This window comes from Bos taurus, chromosome 24 (assembly GCF_002263795.3).
Source record: "Bos taurus isolate L1 Dominette 01449 registration number 42190680 breed Hereford chromosome 24, ARS-UCD2.0, whole genome shotgun sequence".
In the NCBI taxonomy this organism is placed as follows: domain Eukaryota; kingdom Metazoa; phylum Chordata; class Mammalia; order Artiodactyla; family Bovidae; genus Bos; species Bos taurus.
The window spans coordinates 10,899,250-10,914,843 of record NC_037351.1 but is presented as its reverse complement, the minus strand read 5'-3'; the positions used below and the strand labels follow the sequence as shown (position 1 = coordinate 10,914,843).

The 15,594-nt window shown below is 39.9% G+C and overlaps 1 protein-coding gene across 2 annotated transcripts in view; it reads left to right on the top strand.

Annotated features, from left to right (window-relative positions):
- Window positions 1–15,594, top strand: part of CDH7 (cadherin 7) — a 149,974-nt gene that overhangs the window by 13,495 nt on the left and 120,885 nt on the right. The window contains exon 2 of one of the 2 annotated variants that reach the window (XM_005223999.5): window positions 487–893. In XM_005223999.5, the coding sequence (XP_005224056.1) occupies window positions 684–893 (210 nt within the window). In that variant the 5' untranslated portion in view covers window positions 487–683. Of the gene's footprint in view, window positions 1–486; window positions 894–15,594 lie in introns of those variants that run through there. The other variant, NM_001192904.1, reaches the window with a different exon arrangement.

The window sequence follows — 15,594 nt, the reverse complement described above, 5'->3', positions numbered from 1 at the left end:
GTATTAAATAAACCATATGCTCCCAATGAGAATGCCCTAGAAGAACCAGGAAAATTTTAAGGTTGTATTATGGAATCAGGATAATTCTGCATCAGCAGTATTTATGTCATTTGTGAATTTGGCCACAGCTTTTGCAGTTTTCTAAGTTTGTCATCATATTTTAATGATAGTGCAAATAATGATATCTTGGATGATCAAGAGTGCGTTAGTACCAACAAAGACACAGGGAAGTCTGCTCAGTGCTATGTGACCAGCCTGGGTGGGAGTGGAGTTTGGGGGGGAGAATGGATACATGTGTGTGTCTGGCTGAGTCCCTTCACTGATCATCTGAAACTACCACAACCCTGTTAATTGGCCGTACTCCAATGCAAAATGTTTTTGGTGTTAAAAACAAAGTAAAAAAAAGAGAATGAGTTAGTAAGTGCAAGTTAAAAGGTATTTCTGTGTTTTGCTTTCTGACACCAGCTCTTCTCTTTGTTCTGGTAGGTACCTATTACACCATTCTTGGGCGAAGGTTATTCAGCACTTGTGACCTCTCCCCTTCGAACTCTCTGCAAATTATTATCTCTACACTCCCAGCTGACACCCTGCCGGAGGCAAGAGCTACTAAGCCAACTGGAACTGTGCCTTCTCTCTTGTCAAGGTTTTTTTCTTACACAGGAAAAAGAAAGAAAAAAAAAAAGATGAAGTTGGGCAAAGTGGAGTTCTGCCATTTTCTTCAGCTGATCTCGCTTTTCCTGTGTTTTTCGGGGATGAGTCAAGCGGAGCTCTCAAGGTCCGGATCAAAGCCCTATTTCCAATCAGGGAGGTCGCGCACGAAGCGCAGCTGGGTGTGGAATCAGTTCTTCGTGCTGGAGGAGTACATGGGTTCAGACCCGCTCTATGTAGGAAAGGTAGGGTATTTGGCTTTTCCAAGTCACAAACGGTTCTTGTGAATGTCTGTGGTTGAATGGAGAACGGCTCCTTTTTCTTTGGAGATGAGAAACACAAAGCTGTCATGAGGTTTCTGGCATTAGTTAGCCACGCTGGCACAGTCATCCAGGTGTTACTCATCCCGTGAAGCCACAGTTTAGGGAATGATGCTTTATTCCAAGATACAGGCGAGACTCGTACTCACGCCTCGTTTAGCATGATGGTGGCATGTTAGTAAAGCTGTCCTTCCAAAATTAGAGCAGGAATGTTTACTCAACAGCAGTCCCCAACGTTTTTGGTGCTTCAAACCAGTTTCATGGAAGACAATTTTTCCCCCCGACAAGGATGAAGAACATGGTTTGGGGATGATTCAAGGGCATTACACGTATTGCCTGCTCTGTTTCTCATCTAATCTGCCACTGATTTGACAGGATGTACTGGTCCATGGTCCAGAGGCCGGGGACCCCGCAGTAATAAATGAAGACTGGTGGGTTCTATGAGCCAGTAGATTTTTGAGATTTTTTTTTTCTGGGAGTTAACGAGGCTAATAATGCTCATACTAACTTGAGGCTTATGTATCCTGTTCTGATACTTGGAAGTTGAGAATGGCAAAAGTGTAATTATGGGGACTGTTGTTTCCAAATCAGGAGCGGTTCAAATCTACATTTCTAAGTGGTGGTTTTGTTTTAATGGACTATTAAAATTTCCTTTTTAAAATTAACATTTTGGTTAAAAATGAGCATGAACCGAGGTTCAAGAGAAGTGATGTTAGACGAATGGTGGGCAGTTTGGGGTGTATTTATTTGGCGGCCAAGTAGTGCCCAAGTGGAGATTCTTTACCACTGCCTCCTTCTGTCTGCATGTTTGGGTAGCAGTTTCCGTTCGAGCACTTGCTGAATTGAAGGGTGCACTCCAGGGCACATGGCTTTTCCCCATCCTGGTACCATGTTCCAGTTCCTGGTTTGATGCAGGTTGGCTGTGTTCACGTCTGTGAAGATGGCCTGAGATTTTCAACTTGGTGCTGAGCCCTGGCGAAGGGTTTCTATAAGTAGAATGTGTTTGCAAGACATCTATACATCTGCATGTCTGCTCTTAGTCAGTTTTATGCATCTATTCCTGGTAAAGTGAAGCTCAGCACACTGATGAATTTATCCCTGAGTGTATTTTCAAGTGTGAATGATTGAAGGAGGATCTTCGGTATTTGTTTCACAGGTCATTGTTTCATTTGAATAGACCTTGAGTAAGAGTGAAAAATCTGTTTTTGTTGGTAGTTGTCTACATAAGCCAAGGTGATCTTTATTATATATATCTTCTTTCTTTTCTTTAAATGCCTCTACATTGTACAAATACTGATACTGTGTTGTAACAAAGGAATTCAGATATGTTAAAGATTTCTAGGGACATGGATTAGGAAACTGTCTAGCCTATCATAGCAAGTTTCTGTCCTGACAAAGGATGTGCATGCATGTGTGCTAAGTTGCTTCAGTCGTGTCCGACTCTTGCGACCCTAGGGACTGTGGCCTGCCAGGCTCCTCTGTCCATGGGATTCTTTAGGTAAGAATCCTGGAGCAGGTTTCTGTGTCTTCCTCCAGGGGATCATCCCGACCCAGAGATCAAACCCATGTCTCTTATGTCTCCTGCATTGGTAGGTAGATTCCTATCACTAGTGCCACCTGGGAAGCCCAAGAAAGGATGTACACAAGTTTTGTGTGTGTGTGTTTGTGTGTGCATATGTGTATTTTCAGAGCCAGTCTGCTTATGTCCACAGCACCATCATTTATACTTACTATGTACTAAATCTTTCCATCTCTCTTATTTTCTTGTAAATCAAGTGAAAGCATTAATGTTATGTAATGATAGTGACCTAGATTCTAGCTCATAATTTCATTCATTTTTAATGAACATTTGAGAAATTCATCAAACTTGGTTGAATGGATAGATCTATAATAATTTGTAAATATTTCATAAAGGACAAGTGAAAGTGAAAGTATTAGTAGCTCAGTCATGTCCAACTACTGGTGACCCCATGGACTGTAGACTGAGGCTCCTCTGTCCATGGAATTCTCCAGGCAAGAGTACTGGAGTCGGTAGCCATGCCCTTCTCCAGGTGATTTTCCCAACCCAGGGATCAAACCAGGTCTCCTGCATTGCAGGCAGATTGTTTACTGTCTGAGCCACCAGGAAAGTCCAAAGGATCAGTTATTATTATAGTAGTTAATACTACTATCAGTAGTTATCAGTTTGTGAAAGTGAAAGTCACTCAGTTGTGTCCTACTCTTTGAGACCCCATGGACTCTATAGTCCATGGACTTCTCCAAGCCAGAATACTGGACTGGGTAGCCTTTCCCTTCTCTAAGGGATCTTCCCAACCCAGGGATCAAACCCAGGTCTCCAGCATTGCAGGTAGGTTCTTTACCAGCTGAGCCACAAGGGAAACCCAGTAGGAATCACACTTTTGCACAAATGTAAAATTTTCTAAACATGACTAAAATATTCGTACTAATTTGGTTTTAAATGGAGTTGCTTGAGTGAGATTGACATTTGGAAATCAAGATAATTTAAAATTAAAAAAAAAACCACCTCGTTTTAATTTTTATAACCTTCACCATAACAATTCAGACTGCTTCTATCAAGATAATCCACGTTAAGTCAGTTTCAAGTTATGAATGCATGTCTCTAGGTTACTTAAGTTCCAAATACGTGCAAAAGTACTGGGCAATGCTGTTGCTATTTTTCTATTAATAAGAGAAATTGTGTGGTTTCTTGATTAGGTAGCAAATATTCTGTACTTTCCTTTCAGTTAATTAGAGACAATCATCTAGCAGACTTTATGTGGCAGGAAACAAGTCTGTGTTTATCTCTTGAAGGCTGTATATTGGGAGTTCAATAGTGCTCTTCACAGTAAAATGTTCAGGATGGAAATAGGTTTTAAAAAACACTTAACTGATTAAAATACAGAAAAAGGGCAATAAAATAATTTGAGATGGAGAGAAATTTATAGAGAAGAGAGACGAAAGGCTGTAAAAGGTGCATTTTACATTTGCTTGAGAAAAGGCGGTAGAGAATGTGAATACTCGAGACTTTTTGTCTGAAAATAAAATGAGTCTTTTTAGGCTGGTGTCCTGAATGGGCAGAGTTAAAGGAAAATTTTGACCTCAGTACAGTTTTTATCACTTGGATGTGTACAGTAGATATATATATATATACTTTTCATTTCTTTTTTTTTTCCCTACCTTGAGGGAGGCTATGACCAGAGTTTTCAAAGACAGAATAGAAAGTTCTAGATTAATATGCAGGAGAATAGATAGGCAGATAATGCATTTCACAAATGCATATTTAACGTATGCTCGTTAGATGGCTACACTCTGAGTCTTCTTGAGAAAATCGAGCTGTTTAGGTAATTTGGAAAATGTAAATGATGACCTTGCTAAACTTGATAGCTTAATTTAATCACAAAATGAGTATGTATTGTATGTGTCAAATTGACTTCAGTCTTACTGCTGACTCAGGCATTTCCTACTAGTTGTATGACTTAGGGTAAGTTGCCTAATAGTACTAAATTATAGTTTCCTCATCTTTAAAATAGGAATAATGATATCTGTAAATCAAATTTTTTTGTTTGTTTTTACTGAGAAATAATGAGATAAAATATTTGGAACATTAATCTAGACATCATATTTGTCTATTTCACTACATATTAATTATAAATTAACCAGGTTGTGGATAATCTATTGTCTTATGAGTCCAGTGTTATAGTGGTGATCCTTCAGATGAAAGTAGACATTATTTTATGTATTAAATAGTATTTAAACTTATTGCAATTAGTTATAGGAATGGTCCATATTGGATGTGCTTGGCGATACATGTCTTGTATAGGAATAGGCTATGGCATACATATGTGGGTGAATGATTCAGACCTTAAACATGTGGACTTCAAATGTCAGATCACATCTAAAATTTTTTTACCTTCAAAGTTGAAGACCATGTTAATGGCTGATGCCCAACAAGATCAGCTAAATTAGTCTACAGTTCAATGAAATTTGGTCTTTAAGGTAGGACACTGAAGTCACAAGATGGCTATCACCTTTTATTTTAGCCAATTTCCAGAGTTTGATAACTCAAGATGAAAGTAGACCAGTCTGTTGAAAGGGACCAGGAGTTCCTCCAGATCCTCTGCAAGAGGCCTCCAGGACGCACTGCTGGGCTGGGTTAGAATCTGACATTTGTCGTGAGCATCTCACTGTTATCTTGTCATTCAAATTGACAAGCCGCTGAGTCTTACGTAAGGAGTCATTACTCTGATGGAGCTTTTTTTGTAAGTTAAAGTATAATTGATGTATTTGTTCTCTGTCATGTCTGACTCTCTGCCACCCCTATGGACTGTAGCCTGCCAGGCTCCTTTATCCATGGAGTTTTCCAGGCTAGGATACTGAAGTGGGTTGCCATTTCCTTCTCCAGGGAAATCTTCCTGACCCAGGGATTGGGAGATGGGTTCTTTACCACTGGCATCACCTGGGAAGCCCCATAGTTGACATACTCATTGTGTTATTTTCAGGTGTGCTATATAATGGTTCCATATTTGTATAAATTGAGAAATGATGTGACAGTATGCCTAGTTGACATCCATCACTCTACATAGTTACAAATTCTTTTTCTGTGTGTTGAGAACTTTCAAGATCCACTCTCTTCCCAACTTTCAAATGTACAATAGAATATTATTAACCAGAGTCACTGTGCTATATGGAGCTCCGTTTTAAAGAATAGTAAATAGTACACCTTTCCTTAAGAGAAGTGTTTTTTTGGCTGTGCAGCAAGGCACATGGGATCCTAGTTTCCCTACTAGTGCTGGAACCTGTGTCCCCTGCAGTAGAAGCGCAGAGTCTTAACCACTAGACCTCCAGGGAGGTCCCCAAGAGTATTTCTTAATTACAACTGTGTTCTTGTCCTTTCGTGGGAAGGATGAAGTAGAGATGCCCTTCTTTTCTCTTCTTCCTGTGAATTTACATCACCCTGACCTGGCTCTTTGAGGTGTGTGGGAAGTAGCTGTGTCTAGCCATCTGATCGCATCACACTGCAGTTTTCTAGTCCCGTCTTTTCCTCACCTCGGCATTTCTCACTTAATATCCCCTAACCATCTGACAAAAAAGTATTTGTCTACAAAACCACTGAGCCTGAGTCTCAGGTATTAAGTGTTTTTCATCTCTGCTCAGTATAATGGGCTGCCAGGCGTCCGCTCTGCTCCAGGCCATCACTTTCACTGAAATGTGTGTTTCGTGCTTCTTCCACAGTCTGCTTCTTGAGCTGTTAACATCACTCTTACCTTTTCTGCTACTCCCCTTTCGTCCCCACTCATTCAGGGAGAATTTATGCCTCTTACCCTAGTCAGAATCAAAGACATAGGAATGTAGTGTGGGATTCACTCTGCTCTCAATTTCACCTGGCTTGAAAGTGTTGCTGAGTGTCTTTGATGCATTTAATTGCACCTCACAGCCATATCTCTCACTGAAAGATTTCTCTGTCTCCTGATCCCCGAAGCTCTGCTCACTGTTCCAGAAAAGAAACTTTCCTCTTGAAGGGAGGTTGTGTTAAGAGAATTGGGTTACAAATCAGATTCCTTCATGAGGGTAAGTTTATATGAGATACACAAAAAGAAAATAATCCAAAATATTAAGAACTTAGGGAAGAACATAAGTTCACTAGGGTGTTTGCATAACACCTTATTGAAAAACCCGAATGAACTTTTTGGCTAACCTAGTATATCACGGTAGAAATTACATTTCGTAGGTTTCAGAGGGAAAACAGCAAAAGCATCCTCTAAATATGTAGATTACCTGAAATTGGCTCCCATCTTAAAATAAAACAAATAGTTTGTTCTGTGTATGCATAGGAAACCCATTTTCATAACATTTTTATAACCAGAGTGAATTGTGAAGACCTTGGTTTTTATCTTCTTGTTACTTCGTTGGTAGAAATGTGGAGCTCCTGGTGGCTTCAAAAGAAATTTGGACATGGATAAGCTCTGTGGGATGCAAATAAGTTCAGACTCTTAGAAATATTTTTTGACAGTTATTTTTAGCTCTTATAAAACTCTGGTATAACTATAAAGTAGTAAATGTGTTTTCTCCACATAAAATCAACAACCCGAAGTCTTTGTGTGTTCTTTCAAAACCATAATGAAAATAATATATATCAGATTTTGCTACTAAAATGCAGAAACATACCATTAATTCAGTTTAATATTGCTTATTTTCTCTTCAAAGTTATCTTAGGTTAGAAATGAAGGTTGTAATTAGCTACCAAATAGTTTACAGGTGAGATTACACAGCTAGAAGTTGGAGGATAGGGACTTGCAGTTATAAACCTAATTATAGTCAAACTTGGGCTTCCCAGATGGCTCAGTGGTAAAGAATCCACCTGCTGATGCAGGAAGTGCAGGTTCGATCCTTGAGTCAAGAAGATCCCCTGGAGGATGAAATGGCAACCCCCTCCAATATTCTTGCCTGGAGAATTCCATGGACAGAGGAGCCTGGCAGGCTACAGCCCGTGGGGTCACAACGAGTTGGACACAACTGAGTGACTGAATACACACACACACTCAAACTAGATAGTCTAGATTGGCTCTCAATTTTCTTTTTTTATGTTGATTGTTTATGTTGATGAAGATCATTTAAAATCCCGTCTTCTTTAATGTGTGTGTTTGTGCACAGTTGTCACCCATTTGGTGAGAGGAGCAAAAATTTTGAAAAGCTTAATTCAGTGTATAATAGTTGGGTTTTTATGTTTATGTTGAATTTCTAAATGCAAAGACAAAGTTCCTGCTAAAAGGATGCTATCGGGCTTTTCTATAGAAAAGTGTAACTGACCAACTGTGTATGCCATGCTCACTGATACACAGTCAGTCTCTGTGACTCACCAAGATAAATGACAGAATTAGACAAGCACAGGCCAGGCACTGAGGCTTTGCTGGTTTAAGCGTATATGGATGAGTGCTAGCGTGGGAGGAATTTCATCCTAATCGTTTCATCTGATTTATATTGATTATCTGTCATAGTGATCGTGATCACTGGAGAGAAACAATAGTTTGTAGAACTATGCTTAACATCTTTGGCATGCTAGGCAGTCTGTCACGTGTTTTCTTTCTTCCCCTTCCTTCTCTTCTTCAAATACTTATTAAGTACCTGCTCTAGGTTAGGTACCGTCTTAGCTAAAAGAGTTAAAAAAAATAAAGCCTCTCCATCCTAACATTGCCTGGTTGATAAACCAAGCAGGTAACAGGCGATGGAAAGGAGTCAGTTCCACAGCTGATCTGTAGCTGTGGAGGTGGGTAACCAGAGGCACAAATTCATGGATCCGTGAACAAAGGCTTGTACAAGGATACCTGGAAACACTCTGATTTCATGATTCAGTCTTCAAATTAGAGGAGAGAAAAAAGGAATTATCCCCTTAGAAGGTAGGACAGAATCTTCTAAAACTGTACTGGGGGAAGCTTTATATAGTGGAAAGATCAGTAAGCAGAAACCCTGGGTTATACTGTCAATTTCCTCATTATTTTAAGCAATGCTCTAAAATGCATACATTTCAGTCTTCTCATCTGTAAAACAGAGATCAACTAGGTAAAAATTTGAAACCATCTTGAAGTCATTTCAGCCTTACACATAGGCTGCAAAGTAGGACCCAGCTTCTCCGAATGACAGTATCATACAGGACTAATGGCTACACATATTGGCCTTCCCTGATGGCTCAGCAGGTAAAGAATCTGCCAGCAGTGCAGGAGACACAGGAGATGTGGGTCTGATTCCTGGGTTGGGAAGGTCCCCTGGAGAAGGGAATGGCTACCCACTCCAGTATTCTTGCCTAGAAAATACCATGGACAGAGGAGCTTGGCAGGCTACAGTGCATGGGGTCCTAAAGAGTTGGACACGACTGAGTTCCAGAGCTTGCACGCATGCAGTGACTATACCTATTATTTAAACTAGGATGTTAACATGGCTGCAGTACTCTTTACTTATCAACAGGTCATATTCAGAATTTTCCAGTTGTTACAGTCGAGTACTTTTCTGGTAGAAGCCAATCCTGAATCCTATCTTGCATTTGGCTTGTTTCTTTAGTCTGTTGTCCTTGACTAGTGATTTGGTCGAGTCTCTCACAGTCGGGGTTAGTTTCATGTTTCTTCCTAATGTAGACATGTCAGGAGATGCAGTTTGGGCAGGAATGCCACAGAAACGGTACGGTGTCCTGCTCACTGCTGCTTCTCAGGAGACATAGGCTTCTAACAGGGCTCATTCTTACAGATATTGACTTTGATCACTTGGTCACGGTGGTGCCTGCCACATTCTTCTACTGAAAAAAACATCTGAAAGTTTTGAAATCCTGAAGGAGGTATAGAACTATCTAAGCTGCCATTATGGATTAGGATAAATATAACTGGTGATATGCATTGAATGGTTCATTAAAGTCCATCGTCCATTTTTAGGATGGGGTTGTGGGTTTATCTGAAACGTGGATGAAATTTAAATCTAAAATGCTGTCAGGTAATAGCCATACTTTTATGTAGTAATTGATCTTGTTTCTCAAAAGCACATCAATTTAGGATGTCTCAGAGAAATTGATTTTGTTTTTTTTTCTTCTGAAGCATGTGAGACTGCTCTCTGGTGTCTAAGATTCCAAGAAGATGTCTACTAATCTATATTTAAATAAGAACTTTCTTTCTCATTGCTTACAAAATATAAAGAACTGTTTTATACTGTAGAGATGTGCCACAAGTGTTTAACTCTCATGATTATAAATAAAACATTGCTTTGGAAAATAATAGGTATAGTTGGCTAAGGTAAAAGAGAATGCAACTGAATGTCTTACATTTTAATATATTCATAAGAGCTAAAGTCTAAACAATCAATGGTATTCTGTTTAATGTTGGAAAAGATGATTTCTCCTAATGATTCTTCTTAAAGCCAATAAAATTTCTGATTCATATTCAGTACTGATTAAATCTTCAGAAAGGCCTTGAACTCAGGATTCTTATATTGGAGATGAGGTAATAGATGCATTTGGAAGTACAATAAGTAGAGTAAGGGAGCAATCATTAGAGATACAATTCAAAAGTGTTAGAGGGCCAGTCTGGAAAGTAAATTTCTGGAAATATATTGTTTTACTTCTATGAAAATAATTTTGTTTTCCTTCAAAGTATCAGATTTAGTTGCAATACTATCAAGGTCTTTTGACATGTTTTGCAAACTTTTTCCTTTAAAAGGGTATATATTCAACAGAATAGATACATTTTATGTGGACTCTCAAATTATTAGTATTACATGCTATTTCCTAAATTTTACTAAATCTTGAAACTGAACATTGAGTAACAGGACATGGTAATTAACAGAGACATTAAAATGGTATTTAGCTGGGACTCAGAAATATTAGAAATGAATCCTGGAACAGAAATTTCCAGCATAGAGTATGGAAAAATAATGAACTGTTGAGAGTCTAGAAAGAAAATATTTTGGACTTTTATTCAATTAAAAATAAACTCATCTGTAAAAAATTCTAGTTTTTGGTATATGAAATACACAATACACTCAAGGAGTTTAACTGATTAAAATGCAGCTTCAAACAAGTGGGGAGACCATTAGCCCATCCCTAAAGGGGTTATAAAGACATTAGGAATGTTTGTAGCTGGTTGGCCGTACACTGCCGTACTCCATTGAGCTGGTGGGAGAAGATGGAGGAAGTAGGGTCAAGCATCAACTTAGCCTACTTTTGTACATCATGGCTTGTTGCTGTTCAGCCTCAGTCGTGTCCAGCTCTTTCTGAACCCATGGACTGCAGCACGCCAGTCTTCCCTGTCCTTCACTATCTCCCAGAGTTTGCTCACATTCATGTGCCTTGAGTTGATGATGCCATCCAACCATCTCACTGTTCTGTCGCCCCCTTCTCCTCCTGCCCTCGATTTTTAGCAGCATTATGTTTTTTTTCCTATGAATCAACTCTTTGCCTGAGGTCTCCACAGTATTGGAACTTCAGCTTCAGCATCAGTCCTTCCGTGGCTTAACATTCAACATAAGAGAAGATCTGAACTCGTTCCAGCAAATAACAGTTAGGGAAAAGGAACTGGCCAGGAAAATACTTGTGTTGGCCTCAACCAGTCTTAATTCTTCTCAGACCAAAAGCCTGAGGATTTTCATCTCTCTTGTCACCACACATATAACATAGTATCCAAGAGATGTGGACTCTTACACAAAACTGGGGAAACAGAATCTTGGAGGGCACAAACAAAACTTTGTGAGCACCAGGACCTAGGAGAAGGAGGCAGTGACCCCACAGTAGACTGACCCACACTTACTTGTGAGTGTCCAGGAGTCTCTGGAGGAGATGTGGATTGGAGGTGGCCTGCTGCTAGATCGGGGGCACCAAGTGTGGCATTGCATGCATGGGACTTTTTGAAGGAGGTCACCATTATCTTCATTGCCTCCACCATAGTTTGGTCTCAGGTCAAACAACAGGGAAGGAACAGAGCCCCGCCCATCAACAGAAATTTGGATTAAAGATTCACTGAGCATGGCCCTGCCCATCAGAACAGGACCCTTTTTCCAACACAGTCTGTCTCTCCCATCAGGAAGCTTCCATAAGCCTCTTATCCTTATCCCTCAGAGGGCAGAAAGAATGAAAACCACAATCACAGAAAACTAATCAAGCTAATCACATGGACCACAGCCTTGTCTAACTCAGTGAAACTTTGAGCCATGCCCTGTCGGGTCACCCAAGATGGATGGATGGGTCATGGTGGAGAGTTTTGACAAAACGTGATCCACTGGAGAAGGGAATGGCAAACCACTTCAGTATTCTTGCCTTGAGAGCCCCATGAACAGTATGAAAAGGCCAAAAACAGGACACTGGAAGATGAACTTTCCAGGTCCGCAGGTGCCTGAAATGCTACTGGAGAAGAGTGAAGAAATACCTCCAGAAAGAATGAAGAGGCAGAGCCAAAGCAAAAACAACGCCCAGTTGCGGATGTGACTGGTGATGGAAGTGAAGTCCAATGCTGTAAAGAGCAATATTACATAGGAACCTGGAATGTTAGGTCCATGAATCAAGGTTAATGAGAAGTGGTCAAACAGGAGATGGCAAGAGTGAACATTGACATTTTAGAAATCAGTGAACTAAATTAGACTGGAATGGGTGAATTTAATTCAGATGACCATTACGTCTGCTACTGTGGGCAAGAATCCCTTAGAAGAAATGGAGTAGCCATCATAGTCAACCAGAGAGTCTGAAATGCAGTACTTGGATGCAATCTCAAAAGTGGAAGAATGATCTCTGTTTGTTTCCAAGGCAAACCATTCAATATCATGGTAATCCAAGTCTATGCCCAACCAGTAATGCTGAAGAAGCTGAAATGAAACAGTTCTATGAAGACCTACAAGACCTTCTAGAAATGATACCCAAAAAAGATGTCATTTTCATCATAGGGAACTGGAATTCAAAAGTAGGAAGTCAAGAAACACCTGGAGTAACAGGCAAATTTGGCCTTGGAGTACAAAAGGAAGCAAGGCAAAGGCTAGCAGAGATTTGCCAAGAGAATGCAGTGGTCATAGCACACACCCTCTTCCAACACCACAAGAAAAGACTGTATACATGGACATCACCAGATGGTCAATACCAAAATCAGATTGATTGTATTCTTTGCAGCCAAAGATGGGGAAGGTCTATACAGTCAGCAAAAAGAAGACCGGGAGCTGACTGTGGCTCAGATCATGAACTCCTTACTGCCAAATTCAGACTTAAATTGAAGAAAGTAGGGAAAACCAATAGACCATTTAGTTATGACCTAAATCAAATCCCTTATGACTATACAGTGGAAGTGAGAAATAGATTCAAGGGATTAGATCTGATAGACCGAGTGAACTATTGACGGAGGTTCGTGACACTGTACAGAAGGCAGTGATCAAGACATCCCCAAGAAAAAGAAATGCAAAAGGCAAAATAGTTGTGAGGAGGCCTTACAAATAGCTGAAAAAAGGAGAGAAGTGAAAGGAAAAGGAGAAAAGGAAAGATATACCTATTTGAATGCAGAGTTCCAAAGAATAGCAAGGAGAGATAAGAAAGCCTTCCTCAGCGACCAATGCAAAGAAATAGAGGAAAACAATAGAATGGGAAAGACTAGAGTTCTCTTCAAGAAAATTAGAGATACCAAGGGAATATTTCATGCAAAGATGGGCACAATAAAGGATAGAAATGGTATGAACCTAACAGAAGCAGAGATATTAAGAAGACATGGCAAGAATACACAGAAGGACTATACAAAAAAGATCTTCATGACCCAGATAACCGCAATGGTGTGATCACTCACCTAGAGCCAGACATCCTGGAATATGAAGTCAAGTGGGCCTTAGGAAGCATCACTACGAACAAAGCTAGTGGCGATGATGGAATTCCAGTTGAGCTATTTCAAATCCTAAAAGATGATGCTGTGAAAGTGTTGCACTCAATATACCAGCAAATCTGGCAAAGTCAGCAGTGGCCACAGGACTGGAAAAGTTCAGTTTCCATTCCAATCCCAAAGAAAGGCAATGCCAAAGAATGTTCAAACTACCTCACAATTGCACTTACCTCTCATGCCAGCAAAGTATGCTCAAAATTGTTTCAGCCAGGCTTCAACAGTACACGAACTGTGAACGTCCAGATGTTCAAGTTGGATTTAGCAAAGGCAGAGGAACCAGAGATCAAATTGCCAATATCCATTGGATCATTGAAAAAGCAAGAGAGTTTCAGAGAAACATCTATTTCCACTTTATTGACTACGCCAAAGTCTTTGACTTGAAGGATCACAACAAACTGTGGAACATTCTTCAAGTGATGGGGACAGACCACCTGACCTGCCTCCTGAGAAATCTGTATGCAGATGAATAAGCAACAGCTAGAACCCAACACAGAACAACAGACTGGTTCCAAATTGGGAAAAGAGTACATCAAGGCTGTATATTGTCTCCCTGCTTCTTTAACTTTTATGTGGAGTACATCATGAGAAATGCTGGGATGGATGAAGCACAAAGTGGAATCAAGATTGCTGGGAGAAATATCAATAACCTCAGATACACAGAGGACACTGTCCTTATGGCAGAAATTGAAGAACTGAAAAGCCTCTTAATGAAAGTGAAAGAGCAGAGTGAAAGAGCTGGCTTAAAACTCAACATTCAGAGAAGTAAGATCATGGCACATGGTCTCATCACTCCATGGCAAATAGGTGGAGAAACAATGGAAACAGTGACAGACTTTATTTGGGGCTCTAAAATCACTGCAGATGGTGATTGCAGCCATGAAATGAATAGACACTTGCTCCTTGGAAGAAAAGCTATGACCAACCTAGACAGCATATTGAAAAGCAGAGAAATTTCTTTGCTGACAAAGGCCTGTCTAGTCAAGGATATGGTTTTTCCAGTAGTCATGTTTGGATGTGAGATTTGAACTGTAAAGAAAGCTGAGCACCGAAGAGTTTATGCTTTTGAACTGTGCTGTTGGAGAAGACTCTTGAGAGTCCCTTGGACTGCAAGGAGATCAAACCAGTCAATCCTAAAGGAAATCAGTTGTGAATATTCATTGGAAGGACTGATGCTGCAGCTGAAGCTCCAAAACTTTGGCCACCTGATATGAAGAATTGACTCATTTGAAAAGTCCCTGAAGCTGGGAAAGATTGAAGGCAGAAGGAGAAGGGGAAACAAAGGCTGAATTGTTGGATGACATCGACTCGATGGACATGAGTTTGAGCAAGCTCCAGCCATTGGTGATGAAAATGGAGGCCTGGCGTGCTCCAGTCCATGGGGTCACAAATAGTTGGACAGGACTGAGTGAACTGAAGAGATATGGGGGAAAATCCAAAAGAGTATAAGAAGGCCATATTCATTTCTAGTTCAGCTCAAATTCTGTCTTGCTGTAAGATAAATGCAGAAGAGTAATTTCTCAAGATGGGGCTATGTCACAGGAATGGTAATTACTATAACCAAAATGATTAACATCATTCCAGCAAGTTTTGTGTGTAAACAGTGCACAATTATCTGATAAGAATGCTTCCCTTAGGATATTTACTTATCTTCTTAGTTAAAATGCTGACATGTTTTAAGGTATTTAACTGAAAACACACAATCAGGATTTGGACAACACATACATAATGCTCAACAGATGCGAGTTTGAAAGATTTGTGATGATCACTGGTGGAATTAGTCAAACCAGGCTTAAATTAGATTTTTCTGATTTGTGAGACTTTTAAGTGTCCACATTGGAGCAGAATCTTTGTGCAGTGTAAAAGATTACACATTCGATTCTCTGAAGTGAAAAATGAAAAAGTTGGCATTTTCTTTTTGATAACATATCTGAGAAACTCAGGTTTGTATTTCATACACTCTCCCCTTGCCACAGTTTATGTAATTTTCTCAACTGAATCCTAACAGCTGAATTTAGATGGCTAACTGATTTTGCTTATTCTGCAGAAGCAGATAATAGTGAGCTCAAGTCAATGGGATTCAATGAATGATAATTATATCTAAGAAAAGAAGATGAGATGATTGGATGGCATCACCCACTCAATGGACATGAGTTTGAGCAAACCCAGGAGATAGTGAAGGACAGAGAAGCCTTGGATTTTGCAGTTCATGGGGTTGCAGAGTCAGACATGGCTTAGTGACTGAACCACAA